This window comes from Cherax quadricarinatus, unplaced genomic scaffold (assembly GCF_038502225.1).
Source record: "Cherax quadricarinatus isolate ZL_2023a unplaced genomic scaffold, ASM3850222v1 Contig21, whole genome shotgun sequence".
Taxonomy (NCBI): Eukaryota; Metazoa; Arthropoda; class Malacostraca; order Decapoda; family Parastacidae; genus Cherax; species Cherax quadricarinatus.
Window position 1 is genome coordinate 359,490 of NW_027195047.1, and position 15,511 is coordinate 375,000.

Below are 15,511 nucleotides of genomic sequence, written 5' to 3' on the forward strand. Positions count from 1 at the left end.
TGTTCAATAGCATTAAAAACCTTCCTCCACCCTGATGGGGGGTTGGTTAATAAAGTTTTCTATTATTGCCCCATTAACATTGCAAGTCTCTGGCTCATAATGGTGGCTCGTGTTAATGTTTACACGTTTGAAATTCTCCATAATCAGTAAGTTTTTATTTACCCTGCATGCCCTCTGCTGCTATCTCCTGGATTCTAAATCTTGACTTACATTTTTTCTTCAAACTGGACCTCCTGTTTTTTCAGGGACGAGACGGAGAGATGTGTCACCATGATGGCATTTCCATCCGTACTGCTGATTAAGTAGCTCCAGGAAGCTATTAGTGTAGCCTTCAAATCATTATCATCATCTTGGGCTCTCTGGTCATTAACATTCTCCTAAACTGATTTAATTCTCAGCTGTAAATCAAATTTGTATTTGTTCTTTATTATTAAACATGTTTTTCCCTTCTCTCTTTTTCACTGTGCTCCCTCTCTGGAAAAAAATAATTTACTTCCCTCGTAAGCTGTGTCTCACTGAAAGCTTTGATGTCTGATTGAAAGCGTGTACTCACCTGTATGTAGTTATATATATATATATATATATATATATATATATATATATATATATATATATATATATATATGCAAAACAACCACTCTGAAAGAATAGAGAAATTCCAAGCGCTTTCGTGACTACTCACATTATCAAGGAACATAGTTCCTTGATAATGTGAGTAGTCACGAAAGCGCTTGGAATTTCTCTATTCTTTCAGAGTGGTTGTTTTGCATATTTTGAAATCACCTGTTTACTGTGATCTTATTGCATATATATATATATATATATATATATATATATATATATATATATATATATATATATATTGGGAAGGAGGGTTTCTGAGATGTCAAGTATGAAATTATAAGGTATAATAGCCAGCCCCAAGCTTTTCTAGTGGTTTATAACAGGTCATGTGGTTTGAGAAAATACGTTTCTCGTAGGATACTATATACATGGCTCTATGTTCATACAGGAGATTCCTTATGCAGTAAATCATTTTAGTCATTCTTCTCTGTATGTTCTCCAATGATCTATATCCATCCTGTAGTAAGGAGACCAAAACAACTGAGCTGCAAAATCCAAATGAGGCCTCACCAGTGATGTATAGAGCTGTAAAATAAGTTTTGGGATTCTGTTCTTGAAATAAATCATAGTAATCTGTTAGCCTTATTGTGCTCACTTAGACACTATTGTCTTGACTTTAGATTTCTGCTTACCATGACTCCTAAGTCCTTTTCACATTATATGTGGTCAAGCTCCACTTCATCTAGTTTATAACTTCGAGGTTTATTTTCATTACCAAGGTCTAGGACTTTACACTTGTCCACATTGACCTTCATCTGCCACTTTTCAGACCAAGACATTAATTTGTCCAAATCCTCCTGCAGTTCACTGGTATCCTCCTCAGAATGAATCGTACAGCCTATTTTTGTATCATCAGCAAATTTGCTTATGTCACTTGTAATTCCTTTATGAAAGTCATTAATGTAAATTATGAACAACACTGAGCCCAAAACTGATCCCTGTGGAGCACCACTAATGACTAATCCCCATTCAGATTTGAACCCATAAATGGAAATTCTCTGCTTTCTATTGGTAAGCCTCTATCCATGCTAGAACTTTTCTTAATAGTCTCTTCTGAGGTACTTCATAGAGGGCTTTACTGAAATCCAACTAACAATATCATGTTCTTTATCACTGTCTACTGCCTCAAATGTTTTGTTGAAGAATGTCAGTAAATTTGTCAGGCAGGAACGACCTCTCGTGAGCCCATGCTGAGATTCATTAATCAAATTATGCCCTTCAAGGTAACTTCTAATAATATCAACTGTAATTGATTCTAATAATTTGCCTAATATAGACGTCAGGCTTACTGGACGGTAATTTGAGTGAATGGACTTATCTCCTGATTTGAATATAGGAGCCACATTAGCTATCTTCCACATCTCTGGCACAACACCAGTAAGGAAAGACGCATTAAACACGCTCGTTAATGGATGACTAAGTTCCATCTTGCATTCTTTAAGTACCCTGGAAAACATCTCGTCAGGTCCCTGGGACTTATCTATATGTTTGATAACCATGTCCCTCTTGTCAGTAATATTAGTTAATATGAATTCTTCAGGAATTGAATAATTGTTAATTTCTGGAAAATCTCAGTTACGTCTTCTTGTGTAAAGAATGACAAAAAATAGAGAACGCATTTCCAGTTCGTTATCCGTCAGCTGTCCATTCCCAATTTTCAGAGGTCCTACTTTTTACCTCCCCTTCGTCCAATACACTTGAAGGAATCCTTTAGGATTAGTCTTTGATTCACTAGCAACTCTAATTTCATAGTCACGTTTAGCCTTTCTAATCCCCTCTTTTGCTTCTCTTTTAAACTGAACATATTGGTAAATAAGGTTAACCTTTCCTCTTTTGATACACCTATAAATTCCTCTTTTCTTCTATTTTTATAACTGCAGCAATTTATATTTTCTCATACAAACAATACGACTCCACCCCCTTTCCTGTTATATCTATCTACATGAAACAACTAACAGAATCAAGTCCCATAAAAAATAGTTTGGAAAATAATATTTTCTTTTTGATTATACAAATTGGATTCGTTTATAATTAATAAAATTTGGGAAGAATTTGAGATACATTATTAAGTTAAATTGTTAATGTTTGGGTAAAATATGAGCTGTGTTTGACGGATCCTTGACTACCTACCTACATCATCATAAAAATTTCAGGCGTTTTTTTTTCAGGTGTTGTGAGGTGACCGCGAGGTGTAGTCTGGTCCTTATATGCCTTTCTGTTAATCTTTTATTTTGGTAGTTGATATATATATATATATATATATATATATATATATATATATATATATATATATATATATATATATATATATATATATATATTATATATATATATATGTATGTGTGTGTGTGTGTGTGTGTGTGTGTGTGTCGTACCGAATATGTAAAACTGGTCAATTAGCAAGAACTCATTTAAAATTAAGTCCTTTCTAAAAAAACTTCTTATACGTTTAAAGATATATTTTTTTCATCAATGTTAATATAAAAAAAATTAATTTTGCACTAAAAGAATCTTAGAAAACTTACCTAACCTTATCATAAGAAAAGTAATTTATTTTAGTTTAACCCAACTAAATATATTTTAGATTTGTTTACAATAATTTAATACTAAACAAACACAGTGAAATATATTTTTTTCGTTAGGTTAAGAATAATTTTGGCGAAAGTATTCCATACACAAATTTTCGCTAGTCCTATATAGCAAGATGATCGTTGCTATTTAAGCCAAGATCGCAAGTTCTGCCTATTCGGCACGACATTATATATATATATATATATATATATATATATATATATATATATATATATATATATATATATATATATATATATATATTTATATTATATATATATATATATATATATATATATATATATATATATATATATATATATATATATATATATATATATATATATATATATATATATGTCGTGCTGAATATGTAAAACTGGTCAATTAGAAATAACTCATTTAAAATTAAGTACTATCTGAAATTTTCTTTTATATGTTTAAAGATATATTTTTTTCATTAATGTTAATGTAAAAAATTTTAATTTATCGCCAAAAGAATCTTAGAAAACCTACCTAACCTTTTTATAACAAGAACAATTTATTTTAGCCTAACCCAACTAAATATATTTTAGATTTGTTTACAGTAATTTAATACTAAACAAGCAGAGTGAAATATATTTTTTTCGTTAGGTTCAGAAGGATTTGGGCGAAATTATTGCATACACAAATTTTCACTTGCCTTATATGGCAAGATGAACGTTGCTATTTAAGCCAAGATCCCAAGTTCTGCCTATTCGGCACGACATATATATATATGTGTGTGTGTGTGTGTGTGTGTGTGTGTGTGTGTACTCACCTAATTGTACTCACCTAATTGTGGTTGCAGGGGTCGAGACTCAGCTCCTGGCCCCGCCTCTTCACTGATCGCTACTGGATCCTCTCTCTGCTTCCTGAGCTTTGTCATACCTCTTCTTAAAACTATGTATGGTTCCTGCCTCCACTACTTCACTTGCTAGGCTATTCCACTTGCTGACAACTCTATGACTGAAGAAATACTTCCTAACGTCCCTGTGACTCGTCTGAGTCTTCAGCTTCCAGTTGTGACCCCTTGTCCCTGTGTCCCCTCTCTGGAACATCCTATCTCTGTCCACCTTGTCTATTCCCCGCAGTATCTTGTATGTCGTTATCATGTCTCCCCTGACCCTTCTGTCCTCCAGTGTCGTCAGTCCGATTTCCCTTAATCTTTCCTCGTACGACATTCCCTTGAGCTCTGGGACTAGCCTTGTTGCAAACCTTTGTACTTTCTCTAACTTCTTGACGTGCTTGACCAGGTGTGGGTTCCAGACTGGTGCTGCATACTCCAGTATGGGCCTAACATACACAGTGTACAGTGTCTTGAACGATTCCTTATTAAGGTATCGGAACGCTATTCTCAGGTTTGCCAGGCGCCCGTATGCTGCAGCGGTTATTTGGTTGATGTGTGCCTCCGGTGATGTGCTCGGTGTTATGATCACCCCAAGGTCTTTCTCCCTGAGTGAGGTCTGTAGTCTTTGTCCACCTAGCCTATACTCTGTCTGCGGTCTTCTTTGCCCCTCCCCAATCTTCATGACTTTGCATTTGGCTGGATTGAATTCGAGAAGCCAGTTGCTGGACCACATGTCCAGCCTGTCCAGGTCTCTTTGCAGTCCTGCCTCATCCTCGTCCGATTTAATTCTTCTCATCAACTTCACGTCATCCGCGAACAGGGACACTTCAGAGTCTATTCCTTCCATCATGTCGTTCACATATATCAAAAATAGCACTGGTCGTAGAACTGACCCCTGTGGGACCCCGCTCGTAACAGGCGCCCACTGTGATACCTCTTCACGTACCATGACTCGTTGCTGCCTCCCTGTCAGGTATTCCCTTATCCATTGCAGTGCCCTCCCTTTTACGTGCGCCTGATCCTCCAGCTTCTGCACTAATCTCTTGTGGGGAACTGTGTCAAAGGCCTTCCTGCAGTCTAGGAAAACGCAATCTACCCACCCCTCTCTCTCGTGTCTTACTTCTGTTACCTTGTCATAAAACTCCAGGAGGTTTGTGATACAAGATTTGCCTTCCATGAACCCATGCTGGTTTTCATTTATAATCTTGTTCCTTTCCAGGTGTTCGACCACTCTCCTCCTGATAATCTTCTCCATGACTTTGCACACAATACATGTCAGAGACACAGGTCTGTAGTTTAGTGCCTCGTTTCTGTTTCCTTTCTTAAATATGGGGACTACATTAGCTGTCTTCCATTTCTCAGGTAGTTGCCCAGTTTCAAGGGATGTGTTGAAGATTGTGGTTAGAGGCACGCACAGCATCTCTGCTCCTTCTCTAAGGACCCATGGGGAGATGTTGTCCGGTCCCATCGCCTTTGAGGTGTCAAGGTCACTTAAGAGCTTCTTCACCTCCTCCTCAGTTGTTCGTATGTCATCCAACACTTGTTGGTATATTCCCTCTTGATGTTCCCTTCTGTGCTGTCTTCCCACAGCCCTTCCTGTCTCTACTGTAAAAACTTCCTTAAATCTCCTGTTCAGCTCCTCACATACCTCCTGATCATTTCTTGTGAGTTCTCCACCTTCTGTCCTTAATCTGATCACCTGGTCTTTGACTGTTGTCTTCCTCCTGATGTGGCTATACAACAGTTTCGGGTCAGTCTTGATTCTCGATGCTATGTCATTTTCATACTGTCGCTGGGCCTCCCTCCTTACCTGTGCGTACTCATTTCTGGCTCTGCGACTGATCTCCCTATTTTCGTGTGTTCTCTGCCTTCTGTACTTTTTCCATTCTCTATTGCATTTTGTTTTTGCCTCCTTACACCGTCGGGTAAACCAGGGGCTCGTTCTGGTCTTCCCGTTGTTACTGTTGCCCTTGGGAATAAACCTTTCCACTGCCTCCTTGCATTTTGTTGTTACATATTCCATCATTTCATTTACTGGCTTTCCTGCCAGTTCTCTGTCCCACTGGACCTCCCGCAGGAAGTTCTTCAACCCTATGTAGTCCCCTCTTTTATAGTCAGGCTTTTCCCATTCAACTCCTGTTATTCTCTCCACTTGCAGCTCTACTATGTATTCAAAGCACAGAACCACGTGGTCGCTAGCTCCTAGGGGACTCTCATACTTGATGTCCTCAATATCTGAGCTGCCCAGGGTGAACACAAGGTCCAATCTTGCTGGTTCATCCTCCCCTCTCACTCTGGTAGTGTCCTTAACATGTTGGTGCATGAGGTTTTCCAGCACCACGTCCAACATCCTGGCTCTCCATGTTTCGGGACCCCCATGTGGCTCCAGGTTTTCCCAGTCAATCTCCCTGTGGTTGAAATCCCCCATAACCAGCAACTTTGCTCTGCTGGAGTGAGCTCTTCTTGCCACCTCAGCAAGTGTGTCCACCATTGCTCTGTTGCTCTCTTCATATTCCTCTCTTGGCCTCCTGCAGTTCTGTGGTGGATTATACATCACTGCAATGACCACTTTGTGTTCCCCAGACTGAAGTGTACCTGCTATGTAGTCTCTTTCTCCCGTCTCATATATTCCTTCCATTTTCTCGAATTTCCATCTGTTTTATACGAGCAGAGCAACCCCCCCTCCCCCCCTGCCCCTTCTATCTTTCCTCATGATCTGTTATCCTGGTGCGAAGATTGCACCTGTTATTGTCTCCATGAGTTTTGTTTCTGTAACTGCTATGATGTCTGGGGACTTCTCATTGATTCTTTCTTGCCATTCCTCATGTTTATTCGTTAATCCATCTGCATTTGTGTACCAAACCTTCAACTTCTGTTCTAATACTGTAACTGTGGTGCGGGGGGTGGAAACAGAGGGATCGGTGTGTGATGGTTGGTTTGGATTGTTCAGTTGCCTTGGGGGTGTCGTGGCTGGAGTCCTTCTGCAGGTGTTTCTAGGGGGTGCGCTTGTCCTTCCATTTGATCCTGGATTATTCTGCTCTCCTTTTTCATTTCCTCCCATTTCTCCTTTCGTTTTTGAACTCTCTCTTTCATTGTCTTCCTTTCGTCCTGTGTTCTGTCTCGATCGAGGTACACACTCCGGAACTCCTGCTTGCCTCTCAGCCGTGCTTTCTCCTGCAGGATCATGGTTCAGGTTGATTCTGCCTTGAAAATTACTTTGAGAGGCCGATTCCTTTTCTTTGTGAACCACCCAATTCTCCGAAAATTTGCCACCTGGGTCATGTCCCCCTCGCCTATCACCTTCATGATATCTTCAATCGCTTTTTTCTCCTCCTGCTTTCTTTCATCATAAGTTTCCCCTTTAGCTTCGTCTAGCCCATAGACAAACACGGATCTTTCCCTTTCCACCTCCCACTGTGACTCCCATTGCATCCTCTGATGTGTTTTAGTTCCTTCCCGTGGAGTGTTCCTTCCTTCAGTCCCTTCCCTAGTTATTGCCCCTATGCTTCTTGGTTTATCCTTCCTGCTCACCTGCTCCTGGCCCCCACAGGTATCTGGTAAGGTCCTTGCACATGTCCTAGTTCCTTCAATGTCTTCCAACCTCTCATTCTGTCCTAGTGTGCTCCCTGTCTTTGTTTTGGCCCCATGTGGGTTTGACAGGACCTCTGCATACAGTTTAGTTTCCATGCTTCCTTCAGACCTGTTGTCTGTGTTTGATGTAGCCATTGCCGATGCTACTTCTGTAATATCTTTATCTCTGTGCTGTTTCTGTTTCTGTGCTCTGTGTGTGTGTGTGTGTGTGTGTGTGTGTGTGTGTGTGTGTGTGGATCCTGTCTCCATTACATCACTTCCCAGACTATTCCACTTTCTGGAAACTCTGTGACTGATGAAATTCTAACATCCCAGTGATTCATCTGAGTCTTCAACTTCCAACTGTGACTCCTTGTTGCTGTGTCCCATCTCTGGAATATCGTGTCTTTCCACCTTGTCGATTCCTCTCAGTATTTTATGTATCGTTATCATATATCCACTCTCTCTCCTGTCTTCCAGTGTCGTCAGGTCGATTTCCCTTAACTTCTCCTCATTGGGTATACCCCTTAGCTCCGGGATTAGCCTTCTTGCAAGCCTTTGCACTTTCTCTAGTTTTCTTACACGCTTAGCTAAATGTGGGTTCCAAACTGGTGCTGCATAGTCTAAGATGGGCCTATTGTACGCAGTGTACAGGGTCCTGAACGATTAATTATTAAGATGTTGGAATGCTGTTCTTTGGTATGCTATTCACCCATATGCTGCAGCAGTTATTTGGATGATGTGCCGGTGTTATACTCAACCCAAGATCCTTTTCCTTGAGCGAGGTTTGTAGTCTCTGGCCCCTAGACTGTACTCCTGTACTCCGACTGTGATCTTCTTTGGCCTTCCCCAATCTTCATGACTTTGCACTTGGTGGGGTTGCATACCAGGAGCCAGTTGCTGGACCAGGCTTGCAGCCTGTCCAGATCCCTTGGTAGTTCTGCCTGGTCCCTGTCTGATTGAATTCTTCTCGGTCGTTTCTTGTGACCTCTCCTCCTTCCTTCCTCAGCCTGATTACCTGGTCCTTGACTGTCTTTTTCCTCCTGATGTGGCTGTAGAACAGCTTCTGGTCAGATTTAGCTATCGCTGCTATGTCATCTTCGAATTGTCGTTGGGCCTCCCTTCTTACCTGTGCATATTCATTTCTGGTTCTACAATTGCTTTCCTTATTCCTCTGGGCCCTTTGCCTTCTATACTTCTTCCATTCTCTAGCACACTTGGTTTTGGCCACTCTACACCTTTGGGTAAACCACGGGCTCATCCTGGCCTTCTCGTTATTTATGTTACCCTTGTGTAGAAACATCTCCTCAGCTTCCTTGCATATTTGGTTCACATATTCCATCATGTGCGTGTGTGTGTGTGTGTACTCACCTAATTGTTATTGCAGAAGTCGAGACTCAGCTCCTGGCCACACCTCTTCACTGATCGCTGCTAGGTCCTCTCTTTCCCTGTATGTGTACTCTCCTAGTTGTACTCACCTAGTTGAGGTTGCAGGGATCGAGTCCGAGCTCCTGGCCCCGCCTCTTCACTGATCGCTACTAGGTCACTCTCCCTAAACCGTGAGCTTTATCATACCTCTGCTTAAAGCTATGTATGGATCCTGCCTCCACTACATCGCTTCCCAAACTATTCCACTTACTGACTACTCTGTGGCTGAAAAAATACTTCCTAACATCCCTGTGATTCATCTGTGTCTTCAACTTCCAACTGTGTCCCCTTGTTACTGTGTCCAATCTCTGGAACGTCCTGTCTTTGTCCAACTTGTCAATTCCTCTCAGTATTTTGTATGTCGTTATCATGTCCCTCCTATCTCTCCTGTCCTCCAGTGTCGTCAAATTGATTTCCCTTAACCTCTCCTCGTAGGACATAACTCTTAGCTCTGGGAATAGTCTTGTTGCAAACCTTTGCACTTTATCTAGTTTCTTTACGTGCTTGGCTAGGTGTGGGTTCCAAACTGGTGCCGCATACTCCAATATGGGCCTAACGTACACGGTGTACAGGGTCCTGAACGATTCCTTATTAAGATGTTGGAATGCTGTTCTGAGGTTTGCAAGGCGCCCATATGCTGCAGCCGTTATTTGGTTGATGTGCTCTTCAGATGTGCCTGGAGTTATACTCACCCCAAGATCTTTTTCCTTGAGTAAGGTTTGTAGTCTCTGGTCTCCTAGACTGTACTCCGTCTGCGGTCTTCTTTGCCTTTCCCCAATCTTCATGACTTTTCACTTCGTGGGATTGAACTCCAGGAGCCAATTACTGGACCAGGTGTGCAGCCTGTCCAGATCCCTTTGTAGTTCTGCCTGGTCTTCGATCGAGTGAATTCTTCTCATCAACTTCACGTCACCTGCAAACAGGGACACCTTAGAGTCTATTCCTTCCGTCATGTCGTTCACAAATACCAGAAACAGCACTGGTCCTAGGACTGACCCCTGTGGGACCCCGCTGGTCACAGGTGCTCACTCTGACACCTCGCCACGTACCATGACTCGCTGCTGTCTTCCTGACAAGTATTCCCTGATCCATTGCAGTGCCTTCCCTGTTATCCCTGCTTGGTCCTCCAGTTTTTGCACCAATCTCTTGTGTGGAACTGTGTCAAACGCCTTCTTGCAGTCCAAGAATATGCAATCCACCCACCCCTCTCTCTCTTGCCTTACTGCTGTCACCATGTCATAGAACTCCAGTAGGTTTTTGACACAGGATTTTCCGTCCCTGAAACCATGTTGGCTGCTGTTGATGAGATCATTCCTTTCTAGGTGTTCCACCACTCTTCTCCTGATAATCTTCTCCATGATTTTGCTTACTATACATGTCAGTGACACTGGTCTGTAGTTTAGTGCTTCATGTCTGTCTCCTTTTTTAAAGATTGGGACTACATTTGCTGTCTTCCATGCCTCAGGCAATCTCCCTGTTTCGATAGATGTATTGAATATTGTTGTTAGTGGTACACATAGCGCCTCTGCTCCCTCTCTCAGGACCCATAGGGAGATGTTATCTGGCCCCATTGCCTTTGAGGTATCTAGCTCACTCAGAAGCCTTTTCACTTCTTCCTCGGTTGTGCGCACTGTGCCCAGCACTTGGTGGTGTGCCCCACCTCTCCGTCTTTCTGGAGCCCCTTCTGTCTCCTCTGTGAACACTTCTTTGAATCTCTTGTTGAGTTCCTCACATACTTCATGGTCATTTTTGTTGTCTCTCCTCCTTCTTTCCTTAGCCTGATTACCTGGTCCTTGACTGTTGTTTTCCTCCTGATGTGGCTGTATAACAGTTTCGGGTCAGATTTGGCTTTCGCTGCTATGTCGTTTTCATATTGTCTTTGGGCCTCCCTTCTTATCTGTGCTTATTCGTTTCTGGCTCTACGACTGATTTCCTTATTCTCCTGGGTCCTTTGCCTTCTATATTTCTTCCATTCCCTAGCACACTTGGTTTTTGCCTCCTTGCACCTTTGGGTGAACCATGGGCTCATCCTGGCTTTTTCATTATTCCTGTTACCCTTGGGTACAAACCTCTCCTCAGTCTCCTTGCATATTGTTGCTACACATTCCATCATCTCATTAACTGGCTTCCCTGCCAGTTCTCTGTCCCACTGAACCCCGTTCAGGATGTTCCTCATTCCCGTGAAGTCCCCTTTCTTGTAGTTTGGCTTCATTCGTCCTGGCCTTCCTGCTTCTCCCTCCACTTGTAGCTCTACTGTGTATTCCAAGCTTAAAACCACATGATCGCTGGCCCCAAGGGGTCTTTCAGATGTGATGTCATCGATATCTGCACTACTCAAGGTGAATACTAAGTCCAGCCTTGCTGATTCATTCTCTCCTCTCTCTCTTGTAGTGTCACTTACGTGTTGGTACATGAAGTTTTCCAGTACCACCTCCATCATCTTAGCCCTCCATGTATCTTGGCCCCCATGTGGCTCCAAGTTCTCCCAGTCGATCTCCTTGTGGTTAAAGTCACCCATGATCAGGAGCTTTGCCCTGCATGCATGAGCTCTTCTGGCCACTGCAGCCAGTGTGTGTGTGTGTGTGTGTGTGTGTGTGTGTGTTTGATGTGCTTAAGTGTTGGAAGCTATATGGAATCCGTCTTCTAACTCTGGGTTATGTTATTAAGCAATATAAATAAAAAAAATTATAATTTTGTAAATGAATCAATAAGTTTAAATTTTAAATTTATATATTCAGAGGAAAACCCCGCTGGACTTCAGCAGGAGACGAACACGGAGAAGGAAGCGTCTTCAGCGTCCTCATCGGCATCATCGTCATCATCATCATCGTCGTCTTCATCATCGTCGGCGTCATCGTCATCATCCGCATCTTCGTCGTCGGTGTCGACGTCAAACATCAGCAGCGGAGCGACGGGAAGACCCGAAACGCTGCAGCTCTTCCTACTGCTGCTGCTGCCTACCTCTCTCTCATTTGCACTGCCACTGCTGCCTCTCCTCCTCCTTAGATGATGAGACAACAACACTGCAGGTAAAGGCAGATGGATCGTTAGATGTGTAGTACAGTGATACTCTGGCATATCTACGGAAGGGGGCTACGGAGCGCCAGATGTGTAGTACAGTGATACTCTCGCATATCTACGGAGGGGGGCTACGGAGCGCCAGATGTGTAGTACAGTGATACTCTGGCATATCCACGGAAGGGGGCTACGGAGCGCCAGATGTGTAGTACAGTGATACTCTCGCATATCTACAGAAGGGGGCTACGGAGCGCCTGATGTGTAGTACAGTGGTACTCCTGCATATCTACAGAAGGGGGCTACGTAGTGAAGGCGGTGTGATGGCTAGAACTGTCGAGGTTTTCAACAGACCCTCCTCTGGCAGTGGCAGAAGAATTCCCACAGAAATAATGGGAATCTGTCTTCCCTTAGTTCGCTCAAAGACAAATTGAGTGATTTGAGGCTCATGGAATAACGTGTTTCCTGGTTTGTTAATACACTCGTATCCTGTACATTTTCGTAAAACAAAAAATATACAAAGGAACTCTATACTTCGTATCTGTACTTGATGTATTAACAAGTGTATTTTCTTGTGTAAGATCATGTTGCTTATTGCAACATAGTTTTTCCATGTTACTGGCTACATACCCTAACAGCTGGGAAGATCTAAGACTCTTGCTTGTGAAAATTTATAGCATTGCATCGGTGACTTAGGAACATGCAGAATAGTACAGTCGGCAGAAAATGACGTGGAAGTCACTCCGAGAATTGACGAAACCAGACGCAGCTTCGAGATAAGTGATGAAGACCACTCATACAAGAATTCATGTTCCTAGTGGCGGGTATAAGTTATGTTATATTACTGTGTTCCTATCCAGGCGCACACAGACACACACACAGACACACACACACACACTCACACACACACACACACACACACACTCACACACACACACACACACACACACACACACACACACTCACACACACACACTCACACACACTCACACACACACACTCACACACACACTCACACACACACACACACACACACTCACACACACACTCACACACACACTCACACACACACTCACACACACACTCACACACAGACAGACTGAAAGACAAGCACACGCACAAATATATGTACATACATACATAGATACATACATACATGCAATAAGATCACAGTAAACAGGTGATTTCAGAATATGCAAAAGAACCACTGTGAAAGAATAGAGAAGCTCCAAGCGCTTTCGTGACTACTTACAATATCAAAGAACAATCATAGTTCCTTGATAATGTGAGTAGTCACGAAAGCGCTTGGAATTTCTCTATTCTTTCACAGTGGTTGTTTTGCATATATATATATATATATATATATATATATATATATATATATATATATATATATATATATATATATATATATATATATATATATATATATATATTATTTATATATATATCATGTACGGCTCTATGTATATCTCTACTGGTCATGATAAAAATGTATATAGGCGAGTGTCCTTCATGGTAGCTACTGTGTCTAGATATCCTTATCATGTCGAAGTGTAAAATAGTGTTCATTATTCATTGGCGAATACACACAAACACACACACACAAACACAAACACACACACAAACACACACAAACACACACAAACAAACACACACAAACACACACAAACACACACACACACACACACACACACACACACATATACAAACACAAATATTGCAAATCTATGGATTTTTTCATATTTTTTATTATGGTTCTGACAAATAATTGTTAAAGGTATTATGGTTATATCTGGTAAAACTGATATTAATGTTCTATTGTTACCTGATTTTACTCATTAAAGCGTGATATGACATGACATGACGTCTCATGACATGACATGAGATGACATGACGTGACATGACGTTACTTAGATCAGTCTCTCTAAACAATTTAATCTGAGAAAAAAAAATTCTAGTCTCTCATAGACAATCATAATTCACACAAAATATTACTTGACTCAACCTTAGATGACATGACTCCGTCATGACTGGTAGAGGTGTTTCAACAACATCCTGACATGACTCCGTCATGACTGGTAGAGGTGCTTCAACAACATCCTGACACAATCACAAGTGTTTCCTTGGAAAGTCTCCTCTGACAATTACCTGACTTTTCCATAAATTTTGCTGACACCACAAATTACGTGCAAGACTTGACCTGTACATTTGACTTATCTTCTTTCCCTGACTTGAGATATGAATCATTTAAGGCAGACGTGAGACATGAATCATTTAAGGCAGACGTGAGACATGAATCATTTAAGGCAGACGTGAGACATGAATAATTTAAGGCAGACGTGAGACATGAATCATTTAAGGCAGACGCGAGACATGAATCATTTAAGGCAGACGTGAGACATGAATCATTTAAGGCAGACGTGAGACATGAATAATTTAAGGCAGACGTGAGATATGAATCATTTAAGGCAGACGTGAGACATGAATCATTTAAGGCAGACGTGAGACATGAATAATTTAAGGCAGACGTGAGACATGAATCATTTAAGGCAGACGCGAGACATGAATCATTTAAGGCAGACGCGAGACATGAATCATTTAAGGCAGACGTGAGACATGAATAATTTAAGGCAGACATGAGACTTGAATCATTTAAGGTAGACGTGAGACATGAATCATTTAAGGCAGACGTGAGACATGAATCATTTAAGGCAGACGTGAGACATGAATCATTTAAGGCAGACGTGAGACATGAATCATTTAAGGCAGACATGAGACATGAATCATTTAAGGCAGACGTGAGACTTGAATCATTTAAGGCAGACATGAGACATGAATCATTTAAGGCAGACGTGAGACATGAATCATTTAAGGCTGACGTGAGATATGAATCATTTAAGGCAGACGTGAGACATGAATCATTTAAGGCAGACGTGAGACATGAATCATTTAAGGCAGACGTGAGACATGAATCATTTAAGGCAGACGTGAGACATGAATCATTTAAGGCAGACGTGAGACATGAATCATTTAAGGCAGACGTGAGACATGAATCATTTAAGACAGACGTGAGACATGAATCATTTAAGGCAGACGTGAGACATGAATCATTTAAGGCAGACATGAGACTTGAATCATTTAAGGCAGACATGAGACATGAATCATTTAAGGCAGACATGAGACATGAATCATTTAAGGCAGACATGAGACATGAATCATTTAAGGCAGACATGAGACATGAATCATTTAAGGCAGACATGAGACATGAATCATTTAAGGCAGACGTGAGACATGAATCATTTAAGGCAAACGTGAGACATGAATCATTTAAGGCAGACGTGAGACATGAATCATTTAAGGCAGACGTGAGACATGAATCATTTAAGGCAGACGTGAGACATGAATCATTTAAGGCAGACGTGAGACATGAAT

The 15,511-nt window shown here is 41.4% G+C and overlaps 1 protein-coding gene across 1 annotated transcript in view; it reads left to right on the forward strand.

Annotated features, from left to right (window-relative positions):
• The window catches only part of LOC128704279 (location of vulva defective 1-like), a 357,309-nt gene extending 343,988 nt beyond the window's left edge, over nt 1–13,321 (forward strand). The window contains exon 6 of the mRNA XM_070079801.1: nt 11,800–13,321. Coding sequence (XP_069935902.1) covers nt 11,800–12,071 — 272 coding nt within the window. The 3' untranslated portion in view covers nt 12,072–13,321. The remainder of the gene's footprint in view (nt 1–11,799) is intronic.
• The last annotated feature ends 2,190 nt before the right edge of the window (nt 13,322–15,511 follow it).